The sequence below is a fragment of the Pituophis catenifer genome, unplaced genomic scaffold (assembly GCF_029215685.1).
Source record: "Pituophis catenifer annectens isolate HBS135680 unplaced genomic scaffold, rPitCat1.0.hap2 SCAF_14, whole genome shotgun sequence".
Classification (NCBI taxonomy): domain Eukaryota; kingdom Metazoa; phylum Chordata; class Lepidosauria; order Squamata; family Colubridae; genus Pituophis; species Pituophis catenifer.
This window is the reverse complement of record NW_027256894.1, coordinates 21,704,054-21,722,743: the sequence shown is the minus strand read 5'-3', so window position 1 is coordinate 21,722,743 and position 18,690 is coordinate 21,704,054. Positions and strand designations below refer to the sequence as shown.

At 43.3% G+C, this 18,690-nt stretch overlaps 1 protein-coding gene across 1 annotated transcript in view; it reads right to left on the bottom strand.

Annotated features, from left to right (window-relative positions):
- CSPG4 (chondroitin sulfate proteoglycan 4) overlaps positions 1–18,690 on the bottom strand; it is a 49,188-nt gene that overhangs the window by 2,251 nt on the left and 28,247 nt on the right. The window contains exons 2-9 of the mRNA XM_070953668.1: positions 13,487–13,650; positions 9,335–12,907; positions 7,498–7,977; positions 6,130–6,306; positions 4,327–4,525; positions 3,232–3,366; positions 1,687–1,850; positions 706–889 (exon numbers count right to left, since the gene is read on the bottom strand). Coding sequence (XP_070809769.1) covers positions 706–889; positions 1,687–1,850; positions 3,232–3,366; positions 4,327–4,525; positions 6,130–6,306; positions 7,498–7,977; positions 9,335–12,907; positions 13,487–13,650 — 5,076 coding nt within the window. The remainder of the gene's footprint in view (positions 1–705; positions 890–1,686; positions 1,851–3,231; positions 3,367–4,326; positions 4,526–6,129; positions 6,307–7,497; positions 7,978–9,334; positions 12,908–13,486; positions 13,651–18,690) is intronic.

Below are 18,690 nucleotides of genomic sequence, written 5' to 3'. Positions count from 1 at the left end.
GAGCAGAGGGCTGGACTAGAAGACCTTAAAGTCCCCTTCCAGCTCTGTTCTATTCTATCCTACTTTTTGAAATTTTGACAGCTCCCTGGAGGCACATGACTGACCCTGTTCCAAAGTTCCAATGGCTGGCCCCTCTTGAGGTCATGTGACTCGGCAGGCTCCATTATGGTCATAAGTCGAGGACTTCTGTAACCCATATTTTTTTTCAAATAACAACAAATTTTTCAAATAACAAAGAATAAGAACATTCTTTTCCCTTTCTCCAGTGCTTCTGTTCCTGCCACCTGCTCTCATTTCTCAGGAAAAGCACTGCTAGAAATGGATCAATCTGTTTTTTTCTGGTCCAGGCCTGTTTCACGACCTCCGCTTCCCAGTTTCTACATTTTTAAAGGCATGAATATTTGCATGTGAGCCTTGAACATCTTTCTCCTCCAATGCTCACGATTACACCCACAGATTAAACTCTGAATTTTGTATGCATGCCTTTCCCACTTCATTCTTTGTACCCACCCAGAAGTGGGGATCTCTGTTACAAAAACAACGAAAAAAAAAGAGAGAAGTACACAGTTGGTTGGATAACTGTGCTCTGATTCATGGATCAGCCCAACCATTGCAAAATAACTCCACTCCCTTAAAAAAATCTCCCAGTTTCCTAGCAGCCACAGATCTGCTTTCTGAGCATGTCTCCACATCTCTGCTTCCTACCTTTATTTCTCCACAGCTGAGAGGAGCCCTGAGGACAGCTGGCCTCGAATGATATCGTCACGCCAAGAACAAATAGGTCTGAGGTCCCCGACGGAGAAGAAATTTGGAAGTGGAAATTATCTTCCCGGATCCAGAAAGGTTCTGGTGGCATATCATGGTGGTATGCAATCATCCCAGCATTCACCTGTTTGCAAAAGACAAGAAAGGAAGGACAAAACATTCATTAAGGTGAAAAGAAACAAGAACCTTAGTTTGATTGGAACCTCTTATTTTCTAGCCCTTTGGGTTCTAGGCAGGTCTACTTATGTCCACACAAAAGGAACCTTCCCCAGTTGGGTTTCTCCAGATATGGTGGACATCAGCTCCTATAAAACCAAGCCATCATGAAAGGGGGGTCTTTCTGGGTGGGGGCTGATGGGAGATGGTGAAGTTCATGAGAACATCTTGTTGGAGAAAGTTGATATGTAGGTTGCCTACTTCACTCCATCCAAATTCTCTTCTGTATCCTTCCTCATTCTATTTTCCCCATGGAAACACTGATGGTGTCCCACCGCCACCAGTTAAGCTCTTTCATGTCCTGATGGTGTTGTTCTTCCATGGGGAGAGAGGACACCAGACCCCTGTTATGATGCCTGTCTTGCACAACTTAATTTTGGTGCACTCAGGTTATAGTAAACTGACTTTGCCCCACTGAAAAAGTGTATGAATGTTATGTTCCTTTTCTTCTCCTATTTTTTGGTCCTTGTTCAAAAAATGTATCAGGAAGAATATTGTAGGACCCAGTTTGCACATGGTTTAAAGGAAACAGCTTCATACCACATCTGGTCATCAAACCAGGAAGAGATGCAAATGGTGTCTCCCACCCAAAAGTTGATCACTTTTAGCCCTCCCCCTAGAGTCGGTGATCAATTATGATCATTATTAAGATCTTTTATTGGTGGCCTACATCACACACACAAAAGAAGTCCCAAATATTTTAACCTCAGCTTGGGTGAAATTTCTCAGCTCTTCTCCGTTGTTCTTTTGGCTATTCAACAGCTTGCCAAACTGTGGAGGTTGTCGTATGATGTAAAATAAAGACTTTTCAGCTTCTTCTTGATTGGTCACTGCTTTCAGGTTCTGACTTCTGATTGGCTCAGAAGAACCTTGAAAAGTAAAAGATAGGGAGAACCGCCCCTTAGGATGATGCCACGCAATGGAAAGGCTGCTCATTTATGAAACCATTGGAAATGGTTTCTCCAAGTTCTAAATGCCTGATGCGTTCCATATACATATCATGTTCATCTCGTGGTGCTTACATGCATTGACAACACGTGAAAGCCAGAGGTGGTATTTAGCCAGTTCAGACCAGTTCAGGCGAACTGGTAGTGGCGACTGCGAGTGGAGCTGCCCATCTTCCCTGGTGTAATGCCATCCTATTTAGCCACTTTTTCAAGGGCCGGGTGCATGCATGGAAGGTGTGCACATGAGAAAAGCAACATGCGTGCCAGAGGTGGGTTTCAGCAGGTTCTAACCAGTTCTGGAGAACCGGTAGCGGAAATTTTGAGTAGTTCGGAGAACTGGTAGTAAAAATTCTGACTGGCCCCGCCCCCATCTATTCTCTGCCTCCCAAGTCCCAGCTGATCGGGAGGAAATGGGGATTTTGCAGTAACCTTCCCCTGAATTGGGGAGGGAATGGAGATTTTACAGTATCCTTCCCCTGCCACGCCCACCAAGTCACACCATGCCCACCAAGCCACACCCACAGAACCAGTAGTAAAATTTTTTGAAACCCACCACTGATGCACGCATGTGGTGAACCAGTGGAAACCCACGGGGTTTCCTGGTGAAAGCACAAGCGACTTTAATGCAGAGGAGAGGAAATTTAGTTTAAGGGTAGAGCTGGGGACATAAATGGAGGGGACATGAGGAAACAGGTGCTCCAGGAAGGATTTCATAGCAAAGCTGATGACATCATCAGTCAGAACTTAGACTAGACTAGCCTTTCACAAAGTATAATGTTGTTTCTGGGACGTCACTTAGGTAAGAAAAACCAAAAGTACACATATAGACCGGGTGAAATCAGGCTTAATAGCAGTGACTGTGAGAGGGATTTTGGAGTCTTAGTGGACAACCAGCTAAATATGGGCCAGCAGTGTGTGGCGGCAGCCAAAAAAGCCAATGCAATCCTAAATTGCATTAACAGAGGGATACAGTCAAGATCAAGGGAGGTACTAATACAACTCTATAAAGCCTTAGTAAGATCACACCTAGGGTACTGCATCCAGTTTTGGTTACCACACTGTTAAAAAGATATTGAGACTCTAGAAAAAGTGCAGAGAAGAGCAACCAGGATGATTAGGGGACTGGAGGCTAAAACATATGATGAACGGTTGCAGGAACTGGGCATGGCTGGTCTAGGGAAAAGAAGGACTAGGGGAGACAGGAGAGCAGTCTTCCAATACTTGAGGGGCTGCCACAGAGAGGAGGGGGTCAAGCTATTTTCTAAACTAGATGACCTACAAGGTCCCATCTGAAATATCTTACCTGGGCACACCGTCAGATCTTGCTTATTTTCCAGAGTGATGACAAGTTTCTTTTGGGCTTTCACAGCAAAAAAGTGTCCTGGGGACATGTTCTCGCCATCAGATAGATCAAAGGAAAACCCTCCCTCCAGAGGTCCTGGAGATGAACAACCAAGAAGAAGGTTAGAACACAAGGACACACGGTGTGGTCATTCATACCCTCACTTCTTGACCTCTGCTATTCTTGGATATTGGATACTGCAGGTGGGATCTGTAGAAAAATGTTGATGTGCATTTTTTTTTACTTCTGGTAAGGCTAATTCTGTTTATGCCCTTCTGTTGGGATACTCCAATGTGTTACTTATTTTCTTTTTTTTTCATTCGATGTTCACCAACCACTTTTTTATGGCTATCTGTTCACTAAAACATTCTGTTGTTTAATCTGCAGTTGTATTGTTGTTGTTTAATTGATTGCTCTGCCTTGCAAAAGTTAGGATTTCATATCTTGTCTTGACCACATGGAAAGTGGCAATCCCTGCTTGCATTTACTGTGGAAGTAAGCATAATGGATGTTCTGGATTGCAAGCTTCCCTTGGACAGATTCATCCACATGGTGGCCTTGGGCTGGGCTGCAAATTAAGGATTTAAATGTCTCAGAAGGTGGAAAGACCTGGCTAATCTTGTGTAGGCTTGGAGACTAAGCAGGGTTGACCTTGGGTAGGACTGAGATGGGAGATTAACCATAGGCTAGATTGGAAATTTTAAGACCTTCTAGGAGAAGGAAATGAGAATCCAACAATGTTCTGATTGCTCTTTGATGTTACTAGGATCTCAACTGAAGTGATTTGATGTTGTAGGGACTCTGCTTTTAGATACCTTTCATGAATTCAAATCACAGGGAGTTGAGAAATATTTTTTTCATCTCATGTCTTGGTCTGGAGAAAGATCTCAAGTACAATCTTGGCATTTTGGAGGAAGACTGGGGAGACCCATATCTGAAACTCTGAAGAGCTGACAAAGCTGAACTACTTAATCCAACCTTCTGACTTGGCAGAGTTTTGTCTACTTTGTCATCTCTACACCCAAACCTCCTGCTCTCCTCCGTTCTGGTACGGACCTTCGTGGATGAACTGAACAAGATGGCTGTTTATCTGGGCCTGGGTGAACCGCTGGATTGGACTGTCAGGTGATGATTTCAACACCACCTTCCCATTGACTGGGGTCCTGATGGAATAGATGACTTCTTCTAGAGGGGTATCTTCATCTTCACTTTGGAGAATCTCTGGGGTAATCTCGGCAGTGCCCCCTTCTTCAATCTGGCAGGAAAGATGGAGAAAACACTGGAGTCAGTCACCAAACCAACTTTGAGTCTGAATATGATACGGATGAGATTAAAAACGCTTCAGTTGAGGAGAACTCAGAGATCTCCACCTCTGACCCTGAAAACTCATTTAGCGTTTGTTTGTTTCAATTTGTTTTGGTCGCTGGCATTAAGCAAGAATTGCAGCAGGAATAAATCCTGAGTTGCTACAAGTCCTTGAAAGCAAAACAATTCTTAAAAAAAAAAAAAAAGAATCCCAGAAAAATTCTGGCCCCCGAATGATCCTGTTGAGCATCTGTTCAACAATGAGATCATACCGAATGAGGACATCGCCTTCGGTCATTTTGGATTTAGTCTTTCTTAATAACATCTTCCCCCTCAATTTTGTTCTCCATAACAAGCCTGTCTCTCAAAATAAAACTAAACAACAATAACAACAACAAACCCCCCCCTCTAGGTGGAAATTGTCCTCCTTCCTCTGGCATAAGCTCCATCTTTTGTGCTGACCCAATGGACATGTTCTTCAGGAGATGGCCTTTGACACCACTTCTCCTAATCTGCCTGGAGAATAAGTAGAACTCCATTTTTCCTGGCAATGGTTCTCTGGAATTTTTACAGCCCAGATTTGGTATTTTTAAAATTCTTTGGGGGATTAATTTTGGAATCCGTTTAGAGCAGAACTGACTGAAGGGACTTGGCAGTCATCAATATCTGGGGACTCTGCTGGCCAGCCTTTGCTTGCCATCGTTATTCTTTGTTTGGATTAACACAAAGCTCCTTGCTAAGTCATCACAACACTAGGCAGTCAGTTTGTTTATTAATCCCAGAAGGAAGGACGAGAACTAGAGGATTAAAACTGGAAGGGGAGAAATGCCTAACGGTGGGATTGAACTGGCTGCAAAACATGAATTCTGCTTCCTGAGAGACCTTGGATGGTCCTCTGTCAGAGATAATCTAGAACAGGGTTTTCCAACTTTTAGGGATCGGACTTCTTAATAAATAATAATTGCCAGAACCCCTGATTAAGAAGCAAAGCTCCAGTGATCCAAAACTGCCTGCCTTTGAGTGAATGTTTTCCTTTTTCCTCTTGTATATTAAAAAAAAAAAAAAAATCCAGCTTGGCCATAACTTCTCTTGCAAGTTGGAAATTGTTGCATAGATTTCTACTGCCATCTTGCGACCGACTTCTCACACTGCCAGGCAAAAGATGGCAAAAAGAATGAAATGGTTTTGGGGCACTCCCTTCCAGGGGATGTTGATTCACTTAACAACTGCTTTGGTTAGCGGTGGATGTTCTGGTCCCAACTGTGGTTGTACATTGAGGACTACCTGTAAGGAGGACCTTACAAGACTGAAAGGAATTCAGTCTCGACAAAATAATACCTGTTGGTTCACAAAGAGCTGGAGGTAACTCAACAAGTGAAAAACATTCACAATAAATATATATTTTAGGCTACCCCCGTTGGTTAGGCCAAGAGTTGTAGGTTTCTCCATGACCATCTGAAGCTTCTACTTAATAGCTATAATTAGAATAAGTTTTCTGGGGACAACCCATTGGGGTAACCTCAAAATTCTGCCCAACACTCTTGAAGTAAATACCTGCAGTTCTGTGTTGACCTTTAGCACCGGTGCCTCATCGTTGACTGGAGAGATGCTAATGGAGATCGTCTTGGGTTGACTCTGTTGATTAACTTCAGAAACATTGGCAATGACTGTGAATCTGTCAGTCAAGGACTCACTTCCATCATGTACATACTTGATGAGCTGATTCTCTACCTAAACGCAAAGAGGACATTATGATAAGGGTTAGGGCTAGGGTTCTACCCGTTTCACATTTATTTCAAAGGCACTATGGAGAAATTAAATTTCAATTCAACTGGGGTGGTTTAATTCTGAAAGCTAGGTCAACCAAGATGTTTGGGCAAACAAATATTCCTTGCTGCTTAAATGTCACAGGATACACAGATGCAGAAAGTTCAGTCAGTGCCATGGAGGACTGGGAAATCTAGAAACCCAGAGATATGGCCTATTAGATGGACAATATTGTGTACTCTTTGAACCAACCGACAAATATTTAATTTGGTAGTTCAGTTTGCATAACATGCTTAATAGATTGTGTTGAGTCAAGAGGAAAACGGGATCAGTTGTCCTAGCCTAATCCTAAAGAGATTAGACATGATCCCAAATAGTCTAGAGAGAGGATATTACAAAGTGAGCCAACATAAGGCAACTTTCACCAAACAGTGATGAAATCGAAATTGTTTTTACTACTGGTTCTGTGGGCGTGGGTGTGGCTTGGTGGGTGTGGCAGAAGAAGGATACTGCAAAATCTCCATTTCCTCCCCACTCCTAGGGGAAGGACATTGCAAAATCTCCATTCCCACCCCACTCTGGGGCCAGCCAGAGGTGATATTTGCCAGTTCTCCGAACTGCTCAAAATTTCCGCTACCGTTCTCCAGAACCTGTCAGAACCTGCTGGATTTCACCCCGATACCAAGACTGCATCCAGCAAAGATGCATGTCCATATAATGGATTCCATATAATGGATGACTATCAGGTATGCATTTCATGTTTCCTCTATAGGTGTCCATATATGATTGGACAAAAAACAACAGCCGCTTTTTAAATTAAAAGAAAAATGCCCGTTTATTTTCCCAGTGGAAGTAGTTTTCTTTTGCATACAAATATAGAATTGCAGACCTGCAGATTGGAGAACTAGGGGTACTCCTTGATTTATGACCATAATGGAGCCTGCCCATTATAGACATAAATCATGATGGTCGTAAAGACCTAAAGAATTAGTTTTCATCCATTCAACTTGAGCTTTTCAAATGTGATAGTAAATCCTGCATCATTTCTAAGCCAGCAGAGATATTTCAAGGGGCCTGGAATGAATGAACACATACATATATTTATTTCAAATTTAAAAAAAAAACAAAACTTGAGGAGATTGTGTTGTTTCCTACCTCATACCAGGAGAAAACATTTAAGCTACCCTCTTCAGGTCTTTCCAAATTCTGGAAGGTGCCATGCTCTGGTATCTCAACAACTACAAATTCTACATCGAAAGATGAGGAGTAAGTGCTGGGAATATTCAGAATGTCCATGGAAAGCGCTTGGCTGTGGCCTTCGGTCACTGTGAAATTGTGAACCTCCAGAGGAACTGAAATTGGAAGAATCTCCAGCTCCACCACTACTCCGTTCAGAGCATCTACTCCATCAGCAGTAACATCAACCATGAACTGATCCCTCTGAATCTCGGGGCTGGAATGGAGAAAGAGGACTTTGCCTTCGTTTACATCTTCCTGGGTGAAGGTCTGGATGGGATCCAGGCTTGGAGGTTCATCTGAAGCATGGTTTTGAGACAAAGCCACCAGAAACCCTGAGTTGGGAGAGTTGATGATTGTATAGATGATGTTTTGGGGTTCAATTTCATCATGCTCAACCTGAAAATTGGATGAGGAAGGAAAAGTTTGAGATTTCTTTGTTTCACACCAATCACCTTGGATGGTGCTTTACTTTCTTGATAAAAAGGTTGATTCTTGAATGGAATCAGTTGGTCTCATGGTAATCTTAATACCCTGTTTCCCCTAAAATAAGACATCCCCTGATAATAAGTCCAATCAGGCTTTTGAGCCCATGCACCCAAGCCCCTCCTGAAAATAAACCCTCCCTGAAAATATTTAAATTCATGTGCAGCAAGGTCCCCATCATTTCCTCTGGTTTCCTCCACGCGCCCCAAAATAATAAGACCTCCCCGAAAATAAGGCCAAGTGCTTATTTCAGGGTTCAAAAAAATATAAGACAGGGTCTTATTTTCGGGGAAACGCGGTAGTAAACAGTTGAATCTCTTAATGTAATAAAGTCTGGTGAGTTTAGGCAGCCTACAAGAACTTCTAGCACTTCTACGGCTCCACATATTACAAGATTGCTATCTAAATTTCCTTAAACGATAAAGACCCCTTAATTCGTCAATTCACAGATAGTCCTATTCTTCTTGCTTTCTTGTTTTTTTGGGGGGGGGTTTTTTTGGTCTCAAAGGTGCTTTTTCAGAAGGCAACTGGATTATGTTTTTTCCTTGAGGAAGAAGACATTTTACTTCTCACCCAAGAAGCCTCATCAGTTCTGACTACCGTATTTTTCAGAATATAAGACGCACCTTTCCCCCCCTAAAAGAGGCTGAAAATTTGGGTGCGTCTTATACTCCGAGTGTAGCTTTTTCAAAGCTTTTTTTCAGCCCTAACGAGGCACTAACGAGGTGCTAGAGGGAAGCGATCTCCATGCTTTGCTCTGACTCTCGGCTGTTCTTTAGAAGCTTTTTTTCAGCCCTAACTAGGCGCTAGCCGAGTGAAGCGATCTCACCGTGCTTTGCCTGCTTTTCTCATTGCTGCTTCCTCTCAGCTGTGCCTTAGAAGCTGTTTTTTATCCCCAAGCAGGGGATAAAAAAACCAGCAAACTAATGTGCTGAAGCTGACCAGACTAAGGACGCTAGCCAGATGAATACCAGGTAGGCAGATTTTTTCCCTCTACTTTCCTCCCCCAAAACTAAGCTTATACTCCGAAAAATATGGTAAACGTTGAGGAGGATGGAAAGATGGAATTAGAACTGATGAAACTTCTCGAATAGAAGTGAAATGTCTTCTTCCTCAAGGAAAAAAACCAAAGTCCAGTTGCCTTTTGAAAAAGCACCTTTGAGATGACCTAGATGACTAAGAATCTTCATAGAGACTTTTTTTTTTCAGCCTTGAGGGAAGGAAAAGTAAACATAGAAACAACAACATAAAATAGGCCAATAGAGCTTACCAGCAAGTAGTCATTTTTAATCGCCATTGCTTCTCCTTGGAGGACGTGTATCTTCTCGTTGTGGACAAGATTTAGTGGGTCAGGATGGGAATCTGCTAATATGGTAACCTTCAGTGTCTCCTCCATGGACACCTGATTTGCATCAACAGAAAAATGAATGGCATCCTGGGACTTTCTGCTCCCATTGTGATGGTAAATAATATCTCCTGCCAGAAGGTCCTTTTTGGTAAAAAACGATACTTCCTGGCCATCTCGTAGCAACATTCCCGACATGGGTGGGGCCATGATACGGAAGAGGATATCTTGGTCGTTCCTGATGTCCATGTTGGTTTCCAACCTGAGGACAGAGGAGTCCACGGCCACTTGGCCACCTTGGTGAAGGACCAAGCCAGTGTGGTTGATCTTGAGGTAAGGGTCTGAAGCTTGCACTTCCAGAAGTGTTGTGATCTGGTGAAGACCATCAGAAACCTGGAACTGAATCCAGCCTCGGTCAGCTCCTGAGTGGACAAAGAGGATTTTTTTCTTCCTCAAGTCATCTTGAGTGAAGCGATAGAGCTGGCTATTTCTATCATCTGCGGCAATGATGCTACCGAAAAGAATATCTTTTCTTACCAACACTAGCTGAACATCTGAGAAACCTGAATCTTCATCGATAAAGGCTATGTCTTCTGTGGTCATCAGGCGTTGACCTTTACGCACCACATTGAAGACCTTGTTGACCACCTGAACTGGGGTGTGGTCATTGACGGGCTGAATGGAGACCCTGAAGACACCTCTCACCTCCTCAGCCTCTGAGTCAAAGCTTCCTTCCTCCTGCTTGATGGCTACAAATGGGATGTCGTCTTCTAGAGTCTCAGAATCATCATGCTGGTAGAGAAGGCGACCTTGTAGGATGTCTTCATTTGTGAATGTTGTTATCATCTCCTTCCTGGTTGACCCAGGCTCAGAGGTTCTCCAGATAAGCTTCCCATGTGTAGGACCATCTATCACCTCATACATGTAGTTCATGCTGTTGGCACTCTTGACAAACAAAAAGTCCTTGGTAATGATGGCCTGTCCTCCTTCTAAAATGGACAAAAGGACATTGGTTAAGATGGGAGTATCTGGATCTCCCCCTACTTCTATTTTGTAAGAATACACAGGGGAATAATAGGGTTTAGCCATGACCCGGAACTGGAAAACATCTTCTGTTTCCTTGGAGTCTCTAACAGTTGCCATGTAACTCAGTTGTCCCCTCTGTAAATCTTCGTGGGTAAAACTCAAGCCCTCAGCCAGCCTGGTGCCCCGAAGTTCAAGATTTCCCTTTTTGGGTGGCTGAAGGATCACAAAGTGGAAAGTCACTTGCTCAGAACCTGGTTCTTCCAAAGCTGCCTCCAGTTCAGCAGATGTGATGTTTTTCTCTTTCTCGTTTTTCATCTGGAGAGGGACCATAGTTTTCATCCTGATGGCAGCCTTTTGGACTCTGATGGGGAAGGTGTTGTTTTTCAGGATCTTCTGGCCTACCTGGATGGTGAACTGCAGCTTCTCAATCGTGTCTTCTACTCGATGTTCATCGTCTGTGCTAGCATACTGGATGTGTCCTTGATCGATATCCTGCTGGTAAAAAGATTCTGTTTTCTTCCACTCTCCACTCATCCCTCCTTGCTTCTGGATCTCACCATACTGGAGAGGGGAGACCAAGTGATACAGCACAGGTACTTTTTGCTGGACGGCATTAAGATCCACAGAAAGGTTGGCTTTGGTTATTGAAACTCTGTCCCCTTGTAGGACAAAGAGTCCTGTGTTGTTGTGGATCTGGATATCTGGCTCCACTGCATCTATCCTCAAGGTGGCCACCGGGCTCATCACCATGCCATCGTTCACTTGGATGGTAAGAGTGGATACAGGCCCATCTTGATGGACATAGACTACCTGGCCTGCTTCCAGATCACTACAGGAAAACTCTTCAATTGGGACTCCAGGATGGAAGTCATACTCCAGATATCCTTCTTCCATTCTCTTCCCACCAAGCACTTGGAATCTCAAGCTATCACAGGGGGTATCGTCATCATGGGCTTGAAAGATGGCTGGGTTGAGATGTTTGCGTGTGTGTTCCAGGATGACCATGGAATCTCCATGTGGAAAAACCACTTCAGGAGCATCATTGACTGGGTTGATCTTAATGGGGAGCAAATATATCTGGCCTTGCCACAAGCACTCCGGAATATCTCCTCTGGCAGTCACGGTGACCTCCAAGAGCAGCTGATCCATGGGGCCCTCAGAACCATCATGAACATACTTGACCTTCCGATTCACAATGTCCAAGAGAGTGAACTTGCCTCTGCTCCTGACTTTGGAGAGGTTTAATTCCAGCTGCCCATGTCTTGGGTCTGTAGTGACACTGAAGAGGACTTGAGATTGCCTGATGTTTGCACGGTTGAGGTCAATGGTCGGCTGAGTGTGCCACCACTCCAAAAAAGCCGTGCCTCCTTCAGCAACTACCAGGGGACTGACCTGCAATAGTTTGGTGAAGTTAGTGAAGACTGGGGGCAAGCTAGGATCTGGGCGACAGGGCTCCATAACAGAGCCCTGCCAACTGTCTAGAGGAGAGCTTGTGGTGGCCTCATCCTGTTCATAAACATTGTCATAATCTGAGTACTGATCTGACTTTCCACAGCCAGCACTTGTGTCTTTAGTCACAAGAGCTTCTCGTAGGCTCATCTTTTCCTCATTAATCCTCAAGTCCTCTATACAACCCACAAAGGAGTTATTGAAGAAGCTGTTTGCAGATATAAAGCCCAGTTCACGATCTTTCATTCTGCTGGCAGCCTTCTCATTCAGACCGCCGAGAAAAAGAGGTCCTTGAAGATCAAAGTAGCTATGGATCCCCTTGTTAGAGGTCTGTGAGACGTAGTAGTCAACCAGGATCTCAAATTTTCGATTGTCCATGTAGACCTTGACGTAGTGATCCTGCTCGTTGCTGAGGTAGATGTTGTTGTGAAGCAGTACCAGGCCGTTCCCTTTCTCCACCACACCTCTTAAATGTCCATCAAAGATTTCCAGGTAGAAGAAATCCTTTTCCAGACCCGATTGGTAAAACAGAGGGGCCTGTTTGACACTTGTGGTAATCACAAACTCTATGGTTCCTTCGTTCCTTGCATTCCAACCAGGAAATGTGATGTAAGAGTTTGATCCTAGGAAGCCGAAAGGAACCTCGGGGCCAGCAGAGAATTCTTCACTGCATCCTTCACGGATGCCATGAGTTGCTTTGACGCCAGTGCCGGTTGCCAGTGCCGAGAGGACATCATGATCGTTAAATGTCAGAGTATGGAGACAGCCCCGGAATGACAAACTCACTCCAGTGAGGTACGGCAATTCCAGATTTCCTGTACCTGCCAGGTAGAGCCCATAATCAACATCTAATTCTTGAAGAGGCTCTGGAATTTCTGTGGAGGCATTAAAGAGCCCATCCACAATCAAGATCATCTTGCCATCCGTCACCAGAAGATCAACATCATGAGTCACAAGGTTGTTGAGTTGTAGTTCTGCTGGGGACCTGACAGACAGTTCTCCTGAGCCCAGGTCCATTGTGGCCTGCACAAAGAGAAGACAAAAGGCATCAGAAACACATTGGACATCCAGGTTCCATCTTCTGAAGGGTGGGGAGGACTTTGCTTTTGCCAGCTGCCTTGATGGGTGAAGTGAAGAGGACTTCACTTTTGCAGATGGTGCAAACCAAGAAGGAATAATCCTTTTTCAAACTCCTTTCTGCATTATATGTACACCATTCCTTTCCAAACAAACAAGGAAAAACAATGTTCTCCTTCTGGCATTCAAAATTTAGACATATCCGCCCCACCCCACCCCCAGAAGTAAAGCTCTCTTGTTCCTCCAGCTTAATTCTTAATTAATCACAGGCTTTTCTGCAGTCTGTAATTGCAAGCTTGTTCCCAAAGGCTTCTATTCCCTCCCTTCCCCTTCTTCTTCTTCTTTTTTTTTTTAAGCTCTAAGCAATGGGAAATAGCAGTAGTGTAGATATAGGTATAGGGTCTCCTGCCTTGAGCAGGGGATTTGGATTAGAAGACCTCCAAGGTCCCTCCCAACCTATTATTCTCTGTTCTAAATGTTCCTTTCATCTTCTCCCTCCCCAAGCCAGGGAAATATTTTGCTGACCTGTAGGACACCAGCACGGAGCTCTAGAAGAAGGTAGTCCTTTTGCCCAGCAGCCAAGAAGAGAAGGGCACTGTGATAGCCGGTGAGGAACTGCACGTGAAGATGGATGGTGCTGTAGCTGTGGACCAAGGGGATCTCCACATGGTCATCTCCAAAAAAAGACACTGAAAAAGAAGCAACGTTGAGAGAGATGATCAATTTCTTGCAAAAAAAAAAAACAAAAACAAAAACCCAGATGGATTCGACAATTAATTTTTTGAGTAAGTCCAGTGAGGTACTTGAGAATATTTCCTGCAAATGCAAACGGGAGAACTGATTTTGCAAAGCGGTTGGCTGGAGGAAAATCAAGAAAACCTCCGAGAGGTAAACCTTGCAGTACCAGTCACGGGCATTAGATGGGGAGATGACTCCATATCATCTATGAAGACCAGGGTCTTTGAACACTCAACCGTCTCAACTCCAAGTATAGGTTAGCTACCGAGGAAACCTATTTATTAGTTGATTGGATTTGCAGTTTACAAAAACCCAGCTCTTGCTTAATTTGTGACAGAGCTCAGTTTTCAAGACCTGAAAAGAAGGAATAAGATGCACCACCGTCACCCAAGGAAAGACGTTACAAGTTGAGTAACGCTAACCAGAGAATCCCCACACATTGTGCATTTGGGCGGAAGTGAGGATATGCTTTTGTCTGACGGCCATATTACTTGGATTAAAAACAGTCTGGGAGATAGACCCAAAAAAAATCTATCAGATGGGAAAGTTACATGCTCAAAAAAAATGGTGGGGTTTCTTCAGAAGAACTAAAAAGAGTGAATCTTGAAAGCTTTGTTATCACCGGTCTCTGTGGGAGATGTGGCTCTGTCTGTTCTCCTAGCAAGATGACAAATCACAGAACCCCAAAGTTGGAAGAAATCTTGGAGTTCTATTAGTCCCAGTTCTGACCAGATCAGGAATCCTCAGATTGTCCCAGACCAATGTTTCTCAACCTTGGCAACTTTATGGACTTCAGGTCTCAGAATTCTCCAGATGGCTTGCTGGGAGTTGAAGTCCACACATCTTAAAGTTGTTAAGGCTGAGAAACATTGTCCCAGACAATGGACTATCCAAATCCAACCTTTGCTTGAAAATTTCAAGCCATGGAACCTCCACAATGGCAGGAGGCAGATGATGTCACCCACACCAACCTAAGGAAAGGTCTTGTAGCCCCCTCTCCAATTAACTACTCCCTGTCCACTAATGCCCAGATACTTTCTCTGAAGAAGAGAACAGCTTTATGCTTCCTCTCTCTGCAAGATTTCCACCAGATTCGGGAAACACATTCGCAGGGAAAAGGGACGAACTGCAAAGACAGCAATTCATTTCAAGAGTGGGTGTGCTAACTGTACAGCTTCTTGGTCAGATTCCAGACAGAAGGAGGACAAATGACCAATTTTCTAAAAAATCCTGTTCTTTCTATTTAAGGACCGCAGAAGAAATTAATTCTATTTACATCTGATGCTGCAGATTTACTCAAACATGCATTTTAGTGCCAATATTGTGACATGAAATGCAATTAGCTTTTGGAAGCTGCACTTTTCTCAATTGTGTAGTCTAATTGCCCGACATTAAAGAATGTGCAGATTTTGCATGACTGGGGAATTCTGGGAGTTGAAGTCTATTTATCTTAAAGCTGCCAAGATTGAGGAAAGGCTGGCCTAGATTTTATCCACCTTTGGCCTGTTCAAATAATTCAAAGCTTGTTTGCAAGATATGCACTTGGATAAAACAAACTTCCTCCTCCTCCTTTCTGCAAATCCCTCTAGCACTGATTATGTTATCTAGTTGGGTAATAAAACATCTGCAAGAAAACAACTATCCCTTCCCCTTCCCCTTCCTTTCTCCTTCCTTCTTCCCCTTCCCTCTCTTCTCCTCCTCCCTCCTGATCAAGATGTCCTCAGAATTCCATGCCGTTCTCTCCGCTCCCATTGCCTTGTGCAACCTTTTAATCTAGAAAGCAGGGAGACTTTAAGATCTGGTGGAACCTTGTCCTCATTTTCAAATCCTCTAAGGACTGGGATGTCACCAGACCATGGGGCTTCTTGCTCTGCCTGAAGATTGACACTTGGGCTCGGCGTCTGGAGTCCCAAACACACCCAGCCTTTTGGAAAACGGAGGGATTAGCTTCCCTTTTTATCCGTAGAGGACGTTGAAGGTCAACCTTCAGTTATAAACCTTCTTCTTCCCTTTGGTGAAAAGGCAGCTGCCACCCTATTAGACTCAAAATAAATTACATCTCCCAAAGAAGTAGAACCCACCTAAAACAAGAAGCACGTTGCTTTTTCTTAGCATTACATCTTTTTAAAAAAAAAAAAAAAAAAAAGAATTAGAACACTGCATTTTAAAAATTCAGCAAGACCATGGCTATCATTTTGTATTAAATTGGAAAAGAAGTGTCTTCCAGCATGTTAACAGGAAAATTATACTTAGTGTTACATGTTGGTTTTCTATGTTTAATAATTTCCAGAGTTTCTGATTTCTGAAAGCAATTCTATTGGCCCTCCAGTAATTATTTCTGTGAGTATTTTGACATTTGACATTTTGGTCAAATTACTTTTGATTTTGATTTTAATTAAGGTTTTAATTAAGGCATATCTTCATTTCTGAGAATTGCATTTTTCATTTTAGGAAAATAGAACACCACATTTATCGTTCGCCTGTCCTCTTTACAATCCCAGGGACAAGTAGCATTTGAGAAGAATGTTACATTTAAAAAGACATTTTTTAAAATGTATAAGAGACAGTGAAAGCAAACGATTTCTCCTTTAATAAATGCTCATTGTCTACATCCCCCACTCTGGTATAAAGCTGACAAGCTCATTTATTGATTTCCAGCATGTATTAGAGGAAGCACTACAAACGGTATGAAATGGATGCGGGGAAATTTGAAACCATTATATCTATTTGTACTGACTTCATATCAGATCGAATGCAAACTGTGTATATCAAACGCCCGATAAAAATTATACCTCACTAGAAACATTTGCAGTTCATGTTTTTTCAAGTTGGCTGGCAAGCAAGATCCATTTTTCTCATTCATCTTCATAACCACAGTCACCATAATAGTAATCACTCTAACAGTGGCCATAGGTCAGACTGGGATGGAGCCTTGGCTGAATATCTCCATGGCCTTTTTCATATCAATCCTTTTCAAACATTGCTTAACAAGTATCTATGGAGATTCACATTCATCTACGTCATTGTTGTGACCCCGACTCCCGAGCCTGTCCTAACAGAGGAAGAGGACTCAGAAGGTGATGGGGAGGAATTGACAAGGCCTCCCTCTCCAGGACCCTCCTCTCTGGCAATGCCTCAGGTTCCCTCCGAAGGCCAGGAGGAACAGCCTGGGATGTGCCAGGAGGAAGGCATATCGGAGCACCCATTGATAGGGAGCGAGGATGATGAATCCTGGCTTGATCCCAGGCAGCGTCGGAGGGAGAATTGTGCGCAGCAATGGAAGAGGTGTGGGAGGGCTAGAGATTGAGCTGAGTCATGGAGTCACGCCCCACCAGGAATAAAAATGGGTGGAATTGCTCTTCAGGCTTTGTGACGGACAAAGTTAAACCCTGACAGTCACATCGTGATCTCTGAAATTCGGCTTGGATATATTTTGGACTGAATAATGATTAAACTTTTGTCTCGTGGATAATTTGTTGCTCCTGGAACGGACTGAAGATAAGTCCTCTTCTAATTTGTTTACCTAATAAAATATTGGCAGGCGTGCTTGGTATTACGTTTGCCTGTGTGGTATTTGCCGGTTCTCCAAACTGCTCAAAATTTCCGCTACCGGTTCTCCAGAACCTGTCAGAACCTGCTGGATTTCACCCCTGTCCAGGACCCTTCAACATCAGCACTTCCTTGCTTTTCAAAACTTCACCCTGTTGTATTTCAAGAACAAAGATTTGCATCTCAAATCCCAAGAAAGATGGAGAGAGGGGGACGAAGAGAAGGAGTCTTGCAAGAGACCGAGAGAAACTCATTCAGGATTCTTGTATGTTTGATTGCCATTGTGTCTTGTTTTGTCTCCAAACAATGAGCAGTCAGTGCCAGCATGAACTTCATTTGTACTGTTAGAAGTGGCTCATCCAAAAAAGACAGAGAGAGCAAAGAGGAACTCCTGAGTCTAGGAACAAAGAAATTAAATCCTTTGAAATAGTTTTTAAGCCACCTCACTAAAATCAATGGCTCATCCAACCCCCACAGCAAATGCAGATCAGGACAGCAGAAAGGAAATTGAGGCAGAGAGAGAGGGAGGGAGGGAGGGAGGGAGACTTACTTGAAAGGCAACAGACAGGATGTGTTGGCTTACTTTTATGCTATTAATTGTGAATTAATTTGATTAATGAATTATTCATTAATTGCCTAATGGTCCATAGCAGATCTAATCATTTCCTACCCTAAATCTTAGTCATCGTTTCCTGTAGCGCAAGGGTATTATCTAACTGCTTTGGACTGAAATTCCAAAATTATTTTTTTAAAAAAAGAAAAATATTAAATAATAATAATAAAAGTGGCGTAGGAGGCTAATGCCTCCTACTAAGGCAGCATTTAACATCCAGCTGCCTGCAATGACTGCGAGTTCAATTCTCACCAGGCTCAAGGTTGACTCAGCCTTCCATCCTTTCTAAGGTGGGTAAAATGAGGACCCAGTTTGTGGGGACAATAAGCTGACTTTGTATAAAATATACAAAAGTATGAAGGCTATTGTTTAACGCATTGTAAGCCGCCCTGAGTCTCCGGAGAAGGGCAGCATATAAAAATGAATGAATGAAAAAAAAAAAAGGATCTCTTTTCGCTGTTTCCAAAACAAACATAGCCACCCTTGAGACGGGCTGCATAAATATTATTTCTGCTATCCCAACAGATACGTAAATGGATGGAGAGCAATGCCATATAAGAGAAGTTAAGATAGCCATCTATTCTGGACCAACTAGCTGTTCAACAGTGAAGCAGCTTACTGGGGCCAAGATATGGAATCCAGTCGGGATCTTTGAATCTGCTTGAAGAGTTGGTGGAATTTTGCCCTAGGGATTTCAGATGGAGTCAGATCTTCAACTCAGTTTGACGGGTTGGCCCATCCATGGGAAAAGAGCTTTCCTGTAGAAAAGCACAGGGTGTTTTCACAGGAGGTTCCAGATGATAAGAAGAAGAATGACCAGGCTTTTGAT